The sequence below is a fragment of the Castanea sativa genome, chromosome 4 (assembly GCF_040712315.1).
Source record: "Castanea sativa cultivar Marrone di Chiusa Pesio chromosome 4, ASM4071231v1".
In the NCBI taxonomy this organism is placed as follows: domain Eukaryota; kingdom Viridiplantae; phylum Streptophyta; class Magnoliopsida; order Fagales; family Fagaceae; genus Castanea; species Castanea sativa.
Window position 1 is genome coordinate 41,390,699 of NC_134016.1, and position 11,364 is coordinate 41,402,062.

The following is an 11,364-nucleotide window of genomic DNA, read 5'->3' on the forward strand; positions in this document are numbered from 1 at the left end:
CCATGAGCATCACTTAAAGCATTTACAAGTATATTGAACATATTTATTGCCTAATTCATTCCAGATTGCTTCCTTAGAATTGTTAATTGATTTATGAAAGGAAACAGACTATTGTTCTAGTGTGACAAACAAACTTCAAGTAAGATGAAAAAGATAACAGGTATAAATATAAATAAGGGTAGTAAATTTGAAATCTGTAGTAGAAATAACTTACTCTTTTTCATTGATTTGAAATTCTTAAAAAGTGCATTTGCTTGCAAGTTGTCAAAATTACATTAAATAAAGATAAGGAGAAAAGCTGGAGAGAAAATGAGCAATCATGGCTTCAGCTTTAACTTTAAAGGGCCCTTAGGATCTTTTGGAAGTTGAGGTTGCACCGAAGAGTCAACAGCTATCCCTTTGCCTTTCGGATCTTCCTTCAAGGTTATTGGAATTGTCGCTAAGACAAGTTCCATTGTTTGGTCAGTTTATTTGTCCTTGGAAGATTCCTTGGGATCACTTGGAGGCTGTGTATCCTTAAGTGCCACCCCTTCTGTTGGTTCAGCATGCTCTGGAAGCTGACTTTCAATAGAGACAGGGTTTTCAGCTACATCACCTTGTTTATCTTCAGCTCCTTAAATAATAGCACCATCCTTGATTTGGGGAGGGGCAGAGGCTCGGATGGCTGGGGGGAAGTAGACATTTTCTGCCTTCCAAAGGATGGAAGAGGGATCAATCCCAGCTCGGGAAAGTGCCTCATTCCATACTTGAAGGCAGTAATGCCTACATACCTCAGGGGACTTGCGCTTTGAAAGTTTCAGTAGTCTCTGCCACGCCGACCTCTTAACCCTCTTGTTCAGCTTGGTCATTTGCCTTCTCAGCCTCCTCTTTAGCCTTGGTGGCCTCTTCTTTAGCCTTGATGACCTCCTCCTTTGCCCTCTCAGACTCCTTTAAATCTCTCTTAAGATCCTCAATCAGCTTTTTTACAGTAGCGAAGTTCTCGTCGCCTTGCCTAAGCTGTAGTCTTTGGTTCTTGGCCTGCTTCTCGACTGTTTTTAGAGCAGCATTCAAGCCAGACTTCTCACTCTATGCTTTGCTCAGATTAGCTGTGACCTCTTGTAGTTTCTTCTCTAGTAGATCAAGGATCCTCTGGGCGTTGCTACGCCTTAATTCTTCAGCCTTGAAGGACTTGTACGTACGAATGACAATCTCCTCTGCTCTGTGAGCAGACTGAATGGCCTATGCATAGAAGATAACAAAGTAATAAAGTAAGGTTAAAATTTTTAAGTGTAACATAAATGGAAGTAAACAAAGCTTGGATGAGATCCTTACCATAGCAAGTTCCTTCTTCAAAGTCATGAAGACATTCTAATCTCTCATTCTTCTAAGCTCACCCATGTCCTCGGGTAACAGTAAAGCTTGCTTCAATGCGTTTACTACGCAGGCTGCTGTTCCCTCATCAGAGTTCTTGATGGAGGTGTCAACAGTAACCACATGGTCGTCCATGGTCATCTCAGGAGCCCAGATTGGGACATGAACAGCCGCGTGAGACTCGGTCCGTCTATCTGACCTCGTCTGCACTGTGCGGGCCTGTTTTCCTCCTTTTTCGGGCTTAAGCTCCTTGGGAAGAGAGTCTTTCCCTCCCTCAATCACTTCTTTCCCTTTCGACTGATCCCTTTTTCTTTTATGGTCAGCTTGGTTAGTGCGTTGAGATTGGGTAGGAGGAAGAGGAGGAGGAGGAGGTGGGAGCTTGGATTTAGGGACTTTCACGGCACCTTTATCTTTAGCCTTGGTTTGAGGTACCTTAGGAAGCTCTTAGGTCCCTACTTGAGCTTCCAGTACATCCTTAAGACTTTGACTAGGTTTGCGTTTGATGCACATGATATCAGATGTTGGGTGGTGTCTTGTAGGGTTGAGGAGGATGTGCCGAGAGCAGAAATTTGGTGTTCAGGGGAATGAGGTTGATTGAAAATCTTGTACTCGTCCTCAGAATCAGACACTTCAACAATCTCTTCTTCTTCCTTTATACTGGGTTGAGAAGAGGTTGCTTCGCCAGATGTGTATTGAGTTTGAAAAGGGACTAGGGGAATACCGTCTGGTATAGGTTGTAGGGGTTGTATAGGTTGTGTGACCAAGGTACCTTGAGGAATAGAAGCTCCCTCAGGTAACAGAAAACCTTTAATGGCAACACTTATCCGGTGTAAGCATGGGTCCTTGGCTCTGATCACACACTTCGGCGCCTGGAAAGCTTTGGAGATGGGATCATAGCCGAGGATTAAATGAGCTGCTCAGAGTTGGCCATCTGAGTGCACAAATACTTCAGCCTGCAGTATTCTGTCTAATCTTGCGAAATCAACAAGATAAGGATGGCGATCCGCTGCGTGTGGGTCTGCAAAACCGTTGAGAAGAAAAAACAAGGTTAGAGTAAGTAAATGCTTTTATATAAATCCAAGTTTAAAAAAGAGTAACTGTGAAGTAAATCAATTGAATCTAGAACTTCACCTAGTTCCCCCTCCCTTGTCAGACAGGGAAGACCATCGTGCCAGTCCCCTAATATGATCAGGAAGTCTTTTTTTTTAAATTTTGTTGGAGTCAGGGAGGCATTGGATTAATCTAACTTCGGGATACCTAGATTTTAAGTAATATCCCTGTCCCTTTAGGTGGTGGAGGTTGTAAACCCAGTTCACATCGTGATGGGTGAGTCCCAAATTCATCTTTCATTTAAGGCATTTACGGAACCCAAAATCCTAAACATATTAGGGGCGCATTAGGTAGGAGCTAACCTAAAGGCCTTAAGGTAATCCCTCATAACTGTCCCCATGAGGATTTTCATCCCTCCCTCTATGAAGGCGATCATTGGGATTACTACCTCTCCTTCTCTCCTTCTCTCCTTTTTATGAGCCATTCCCCTTCCTTACAATATTTAAGAGACACCCTCGATGGAATTCTATACTTAACCTTAAATTGTTCTATTTTTTCATCTGAATATACTAGAGATTTAAATCTACCCATTTGTGGGAGCAGGGTGTGGGTATGGTGGAAAAACTAAGAAAATAGATGAGCCAAGGATAAAGAAACACAACGACAAAGAGGGAAGAAAAAAGGATGATGAAAAAGAGAGTCTGGGAGAACTTACTTTAGAATGACAAAGTCACCTCGGCTCGGTACATGGTAAATGTGAAGGCGCGTGTAGATCGTAAAGGGTAGCAAATACGTTGTACAAGTGTTGTAATGTATTAAAAAGGGTTTTGAATTGTTAGTGTTTATATTAACTGAGAATTATGAAATGGGAAAATTCCTGCTTATGTCCCATATTCAATCCTCTACTGTTAGATGCGCGTCACGTCGCTAAGCGTGGGGGACAAAGAGACGTCAGAATTTAATTCGAGGACGCTCTTCATGCTGAAACATCAGGAATGTGCCATGGGCAGTTTAAAAGTCATCATCCTTGTCAGCAAAGATGTGTGGTGTCCACAAGTTAACGGTAACAAATGTCGAGATCCTCCTTTCCTCCCGAGGTAGAAAAATGAGAATCTTGAGGGGCTATTGTAGGGTCATTGGGCTCAGGAATATGTGTAGGATAGCCCAAAAGTATTTTTTGGGGTAAAGGCCCAATCCGAGGATACTGAATGATCCGAGGATGTACGAATGTCAACTCACAAAACAATAGTAAATAGTAAAGAGGTAATGCCTGAACAAGTATGTCCAAGAAGATGATCCGAGGAGTATTATGTCCTCAGCTATTTAAAGTCGAGGTTGGTAAAATGCTGGTTAACATCCACAAGCAATATTCTAGAAAATCCTATAGGTAAGGGTAAACATGGTACACGTGGAAGATAAGAAGAAGGGCAGTGGAATATCTATTATAAAACTGTTACCACTGCCCCGCATTGAATGCTTTGCAACTGTTATTCTGACCGCATTAGTGGGGAAGTGAGCCTTGAGCATCAGAGTTTAGTCTAGCTCTTGTCTCCAAAGACTTCAAGGAAGGTGGATAGGACAAGTATTTAAACCAGCAATCTAACCCTGACGTGAGGATGAAGAGGAGAAGAAGGAGAGGGTATAAAGGAAGAAGGGACCTTCAGCAAAGGGGAACGGAAGAAAAAGAGGAAAAACACTATATACCTCACTATCCATAACTGTATCCTATCTTGAATAGAAATAATAGAAATCATCCTCGGCTGGTGTCCGAGGAGAGGATTCTTTCTTGTAAACAATTCCTTGTCTTGTATCATTGTGACCAAAGCCCATCATTTTTATTATTTAGCATTACTAGAACCTAGATTTGAAGCTCACTCTCTACAAATTTTATTGTAAAAGGCCTTTCAGGCCCATCCCCTCCCGTTTGTGGGTTCGGGCTCAAATTGTGTCCTTACACATTGAATTATTTAGTTAATTCTACTTTAACTAAACCTTTATTACCAGAGTTTTAATAGCTTTAAGTTACTCTTTCTATTAAAGTAAAAGTTATAGGATAAATTTATGGCAATCATTTTTTTATTAAATATTTAATTATTAATCTTTAATTTACTTTATATTCGAATTTTAGTTAACCCCTGATTTTTACATATAAATTTTAATTAGATTGTGCAAGATTTTTCTTTAAAATGCTTCTTCTTCTTTTTCTTCTTTTTTGGAGACCCTCCTTAACCCCAAATCGAAGTTGTTCTAATCTTGTTTTGCTGTGGCAAGTTGGGCTTACATGATAAATGACGCTATACTTACCAGTAACCATTTGCTTCTTGGGCCGATTTTGAAGTAGTGGTCCAAAGAAGGACGTGATTTATAGAGAAATAAAACCCATCCAAATCCCAATGATCTAAGCCTTCCGAGAGTTTGAGGTTGATGTGAGCGCAAAAAAGATGTTAGTTTGGCGTAGCATAAACACAACAGTTCCTAACAACTTTCAATTTTCTCTTGGGAATTTCATCAAATACCTTCCGTCCTCAACAATTTCCTGTCCGTACAGACTCAGCATCAAAACTCTGGTCACTACCAGTGCCCTTAGCTCCTCTTCCTATTTCGAAACCCTTACTTCCCGCCAAAAAGACCAGCTCAATCTCTACGTCCACACTCTTCTCGAATGGAACCAGGTCTCTCTGTCTCCCTCTCTCTCTCTCTCTTAATGCTCTGTTTGGTTGCTGAGAAAATGTAGATTTTATTGATTCATGGTTATAGTCTCATTGTATGCTTGTTTTTCAAATACCCATCAAAGCTTTAACGATTATTGTCTTTTGAGTTTGCAGAAATTGAAAAAAATATTCACTTTCTCATAAAAGTAGTTTCTTAGTTCTATGAGTTATTCTCAATGTGCAGAGAATGAATCTTACTGCTGTTAGGGATGTAAATGAAGTCATGGAAAGGCACATTGAGGATTCACTTTCAATACTACCACCTATAAAGAATTCTTATGTCTCTCACTGTAACAATTCAATTAATAACATTAAGCTTGTTGATGTTGGAAGTGGCGCCGGGCTTCCTGGTTTAATTTTAGCTATTGCTTGTCCAGGTGAATATATTATAGGCTACATTAATGTGGGTTGTTATTAATTTTATGCAATTTACATTAGTTTGTTATGTTGTAAAATGATTTTTTTTTTTTTGTTAACATGATTTTGGATGCAAAGATTGGAAGGTTACTCTATTAGAGTCGATGAACAAGCGGTGTGTTTTCTTGGAGCATGTGATAGGTCTTACCGGCTTGTCTAATGTCAAAGTTGTAAGAGGAAGAGCAGAGGTATTGCTTCTGTCTTCCTTCTTCTTCTCCAATGTTTTCATTTTAAAATTTGATACTTAATTAGCATGTTTGTAAAGTTCTTTTCACCCCCTGAGATAACTATTGACTATACCTCTATTCCCCTTCCAAATAATTATACTAGCTGGGGTTTTATGGAAAAAGCCAAAACCCCTTATTGGATCTAAGATGGAAACTTACACGTTACCATGGCATTACCTTACAACTGAGTTAAAAGGACCCTTTTTTCTTGAATAGGTGGTACGAGTATCCATATAATTGTTAATGAATCACAAAAATTGGCCTATTAAGCTATTTGTTGGATGTATTGTTTACAATGCACATTGGATTGTTACTTCCATTTTTCTAAGGAAGTACCTATCCACATATATTTTGATTTTCTTTCTGAAGTCTGCACCTTCAGATTGTTTATGTTGCTAACCAATTACCTTTTCCTGGCTCCAATACACATTACAAACCTTGTTATAGGACAGAATTTGGGGCAGGATCTTTGCTTCAGAGAGCAATTTGATGTAGCAGTCGCCAGGGCAGTTGCAGAAATGAGAATCTTAGGCAATCTTGAAAACTCCTTTTCTTTGATTATTCTATGTATTTTCGAGACTTCAAGTGGTTCAACATCATTGATAAAATTGTTCTGGTTTCTTCATTTTCAGCTGAGTACTGTCTTCCTCTGGTTCGTGTTGGTGGTTTGTTTGTAGCTGCAAAGGGTCATGATCCTCAGGTATGTATCTGCTGTTCACTTTTGGAACTTCCGCTACCCAATCATTGCCTTTTACTGAAGATTAATATCAATGGAGGTTGCTGGCTGCAGAAAAGTATACAAGAGATGGCCCATGGGCCTTGATTCTTAGGCTGTAATTGTTAGTGGCCAGATAAAGATCTTGGACCTGCCTAATGGTTTCTAGTCAGTTGTATCCTAGTCTCTTCCATGGTCTTGTTTTTAGTTCTAGTTACATTGTTGGTCTTTATGTGTGTTTTTCAGTAGTAAAAGGCTTAGTTCATTGGTCAAATTTTTTCTGAACTTGGAATTGCCTAGTTTTTTTTTTTTTGGATAGGTAAATACACAACCCACACTCGCATGGTATTGAACCCAAGACCTCACCTTGCACCCCTTACTTATGGGTGGGGTTGATTGCCCTGGTTCTTCTTTTCTGACGTGATTTTCAGTCTGCAATAAACTGGACCTGAAAAAAATGTCACCTACTTATAAAGTCCAAGAATCCATCCTTATGTTTCAAGCCAAAAGAATATAAGAATGCCTATATCATAAACAAAAAGAGGCAGGGCTCATGAACCAATTATCAGAAAAACATTCTTACACGTGGCATTTGAATGCCTAGTTCAGTCATCTCCAAAGGAGTCACTGCATATTGTCATTATCTCCACAAGAGCACAAGCAAAAAGTATGACTTGTTTTTCTTGAAAAAATCCTGAAAATGTTTCTATTCATACACTTCTATAAAATTCTATTAAATTCAATGAGGACAAACGTTGAGTTACTTCAGTTTCTGTGTATTATGCAATGTAATGATTCTCACAATTTAGGGTCTGCAAATGCATTCAAGGAAAAACTGCCTTGAAATGTACATGATAAATTGCCATTATTTTTTTTTTCATCAGTGTGAACTATTAACTGGCCAATGAGCTCTAGATATGGCATTCCCTCCTCCATAAAGAATGGGGTGGAGGAAGGTCATGAGTTCAAGACCCACTAGGTGTGTAACTTACCAATGAAAAAAAGCTATCAACTGATCTTTTATACTGTACATTTGGCCAGGAAGAAGTTAGGAATGCAGAAAGAGCAATCCAAATGATGGGTGCTTCCCTGTTGCAACTGTGCTCAGGTCTGTTTGTAATGTTTTCAGTTTGGCATATCATGTGCATGTTAATGATCTAGAAACACACTCATGTCTTAGATGATTGCTTTAATGAAATTGGACATTATTGCCAAGGGTTTGTTTTTCCCCAAAAAGTCTTCTTTTTGTTAACTGCCTGAAATCATGCAATGTTATCTCCTGAACTGACCATGAGGAAGATTCCTATGCATATCATTTTTTCCAATTATCTCAACAAAAGAAGGGGATTTTTTTTTTGTTATCTGTTTTGCATTTTGACTTTTTTTTAAAAGAAATTTTGTCATTGAATTCAAATGCCCCTGATCTTATTAAACCTTGCTTGAAGTTATGTACTTATGTCAAGAAAAAGGTAGGAACGTGGGAGACCATTGTCAAGAAAAGAAAAAGTGTAAAGATTGAGGAGTGAGAAGAGCTGTGGGCATGAGAGCTTTTTAAAATAAATAAAAAATGGTTGAATTTGTACTCAAATATTCTAAGAGAAGATGGCTATTAATTTTGGGCTTGCACGGTCACATGGAAAAATGTGCATGGTCATCATGAATAAACCACAATTATGTCCAAAACAAATTTGATAACACTGCCTTGACGTTAAGGTCAAGTCTTCCAAATGCCTCTGGAAAAGTGTAGCATCAAGTGTAAACTTCCACTTGTCACATGTTTGAGGGTTTTACTACCTGTGTGGAGTTGATTTAGAAAGCATGCTTGGGATTCATATTCCGTGCAATACCTAAATTTCACTCACAAATTTTTTTTTCACTTTTCACCTTTTTAACTTTCACTTTTAACTTCTTTCAATTTTTTTCTTAACTTTTTTGAATCAACGGTTGAGATTGAAATTTGCTTTTTCTCAACTATTCAAAGGAATTGCATCAGGTGCAATACCTAGGTGCAATACCCTAGGTATTGCACCTGATATGAATTCGCATGGTTGTGAACCTTGCTGATTTTCCCAGGTTTACAATCAGAACTCAGCAATTTTTGGGCTTTCTCATAATTTCATCATTTACTATTTGTTTCTGGCTGTCATATTGACTTCAGTTGTCATTTGTCAACTTAATTTGATGATCGCTCTGTGTAAACTACCTGTAGATCCACAGTCATTTCTAATTTTAGCTTTAAATCTTTAAATGTATAATAATTTTTTGCTACAATCTTTAAATGTGTAAATGACCTTGCATTAAGGATCAGTTAAATATACTTACCTTATTGAAGTGATTGTTACTTTTTATACGTGCCCAGTGGAGTCACACAGCCCATATGGACAGCGGACTGCCATCATATGTTTAAAAGATCACCCCACCCCAAGGAAGTATCCTCGTGATCCTGGCACACCGGCGAAAGAACCACTGTAAATAATTCAGATGCACATTCTGCTGTTATTTTTATTGACAGCTTCTACTTTGAGATGCCACTTCTTACAAGTGGAAATAACTATATGTAACACTAAAAGAAGCGAACTTACATTTTGATCCACCAAAGTGACCTATTGTGCTTAATGTAATATGCATTTTTTATTCATTTTTGTTTTTAGTTTCTTTTCATTTCTGCTTTTGTGTTTAATGTGCACTCTTTATTTTTAGATGCAGATTGAAGTGTTTTTGGAGATAAGCAAGTTAAATAAAGCAATAAACTTGCTTGCGCAATGATTGTAAATTATTGAATTCCTTATTGGCTTTTATGGATTGAACTCTCTGGTTATGTTCTTTTTTTTTTTTTTTTGAGAAGCTCTCTGGCTATGTTCTGAATCTTCTGATGACAAGTGAGTGTTCTGAATCATGTCTCAAGTGACCCTCCTCTGTACAAAAAGAAACAAAATTATGAAGAAAGATGTAAAATAATAGGAAAGAATAAAAAAGATTATTAAAAAAAATTGCTGCCTTTTTTTGGATTACATGAGAATGCTGTCAGCAGAAATGTAGCTTTAGGAAGTGCCAAATTCGTTATAGTGTAGGCATTGTTTGGTCTCATTTTTAAAGAGAACCAAGGTTCAAATTCTCAGTAAATTCAAATTCCCTTCTCCGCTGGTTGTGAGTTGTAATTAGTGCATTCTTAAAATTAAAAAAAAATGTAGATTTAGGAATGTCAAATGTGAATTTAAAAAATGGAATTATTAAACCGATATCATCATGAAATTTCTTGCAAATATGAATTTAAGTGGGCCAAAAGCGATGCATGTCAAAAGAGAAAGTAGTAGTATTCGTTTTTTATGCTAATTTTTTAAGACAACTTTTTAGAATTTTAAACCAAATAAAACATGTACAAATTCCATTTTACATGTTCCTAACTATGTTTTTGACTAATCAAGGAATTTACAAGGATGGAATTAAAAAATGAAAAAGGAAAGAATTTATAAGCTTTTATGCTGTTTTGCTTGATACAGGTGTTCAAAAAATACTGTGAATCTTTATGTTGTTGTAAAAAAACTTAGATTACTGATGCATGATAGAATAATCAGGTATTCCAAGCTTAACAATTAGCTAGCAGAAGTGGTAAGCAAACTTCTTAACTATTTATTTTATTTAGTTTTCTGTTTGATAAATTACTGGTGGCTAAATTAGCAATATTTTTGTCACTTATTGAATGTCATATTATAGTGTATGAAAATTATATATATCTATATATATATATATTTATTTATATATACACACACATATATCAGGAAGCAACCGTTGTCTATTTCACCATATTGTATGTCATGAATCATGGTGTGATGAGCTAAGCAACTCCTGATAGCGGTGCTTTAACATTTTGTTTTAGTTTAAACTGTCTTGTTAGATGTATAATCAATTGCTAATATTTGTCTTTAGATCTTCCAAATTCTGGTCTTATGGATAGCTTCTTGATTAGTTTTTAAGTCAGTCTCTGTGGTAACTATTAAGAACATCTCACTCTCTCTCTTGCCCCACATATTTCACATCCACTCCACATCATGGTTAAAAGATGCATATATTACTTTTATGATCCTCAATTAGCCAACAAAATCCACTCCTTAGTCATCTTCCATGACAAAGATCAGTCAACTTGGAACATCATGGCTAGTAACTTGAACATTTTAATAGTTTGCTTAGTCTTTGTTTATTAAAATTCATCAAGAATCTGATTATTTGTAGCATTGACTTGCCTAAACTAAATGTATTTATATCAAACTTAGGTTAAAAGTATTGATCAAGATAACTGCAATTTCACAGGGTTAGACACATGTACAAAAGGTTTCAGAGTTAGGGAAAGTAGGTTTATCTAGGACATAATCAAAATCATTATGTCATGTTTTTAATGGTCATCTTTGAGAGAAGTAGATTTTTGAAAACAGAGAAAAATATTAGGTTAGAATAGTGTCGCATAGTAACAATGACTGGTACCTAACACTCGCTCCACTTGTCATTAGTTAAATGGGTCAAACAATTAAATCTACTATTTATTTTCTAAAAGCATCATATAAAGGTTAAGATTTTTAGAATGATCTTCTAGGATGCCAGATTGACACGTTCATATCGTACAGAATTAATACTAAAGTATTGAAAAAGAAACATATGAGGTAAGTTAATCTTTTGGCACTTCTAAAAATCCATTTTGATGTATCAAGTTTTTTTTTCTCCAATAAAATATTGTATTTTAAAGTTTGTTGTTCAAAGGGGAGCATTTATATGTTCTTTCATGGGCCTATAAAACTTTAATCGTAAATGAAAGTTTTACTTTTTCTCTCTTTTGTTAGGCTGAGCGTGATGATAAAATAACATTTTTCTATGATGAAGAGTAGCATAATTATCTGATTTT

General features: G+C 36.8%; 1 protein-coding gene across 2 annotated transcripts; it reads left to right on the forward strand.

The window, feature by feature from the left end:
* The first annotated feature begins 4,789 nt into the window (after positions 1-4,789).
* LOC142631012 (uncharacterized) lies at positions 4,790-9,108 on the forward strand. Of its 2 annotated transcripts, XM_075805071.1 has the most exons (7): positions 4,790-5,072; positions 5,296-5,488; positions 5,607-5,716; positions 6,208-6,286; positions 6,388-6,455; positions 7,512-7,578; positions 8,830-9,108. In XM_075805071.1, the coding sequence occupies exons 1-7, from the start codon at positions 4,842-4,844 to the stop codon at positions 8,940-8,942; spliced, it is 861 nt and encodes a 286-aa protein (XP_075661186.1). In that variant the 5' UTR covers positions 4,790-4,841; the 3' UTR covers positions 8,943-9,108. The 2 variants fall into 2 exon arrangements, with proteins under 2 accessions (XP_075661186.1, XP_075661187.1); XM_075805072.1 differs by lacking the exon at positions 5,607-5,716 and having other exon boundaries at positions 6,203-6,286.
* Positions 9,109-11,364: the final 2,256 nt, after the last annotated feature.

Bases quoted from the DNA above. Each gene is read 5' to 3' on its own strand.
- LOC142631012 (XM_075805071.1), top strand. From the start codon at position 4,842: ATGTTAGTTTGGCGTAGCATAAACACAACAGTTCCTAACAACTTTCAA. The intron at 6,287-6,387 runs GCAATCTTGAAA...CTTCATTTTCAG, and splicing joins TGCAGAAATGAGAATCTTAG to CTGAGTACTGTCTTCCTCTG. The intron at 6,456-7,511 runs GTATGTATCTGC...ACATTTGGCCAG, and splicing joins CAAAGGGTCATGATCCTCAG to GAAGAAGTTAGGAATGCAGA.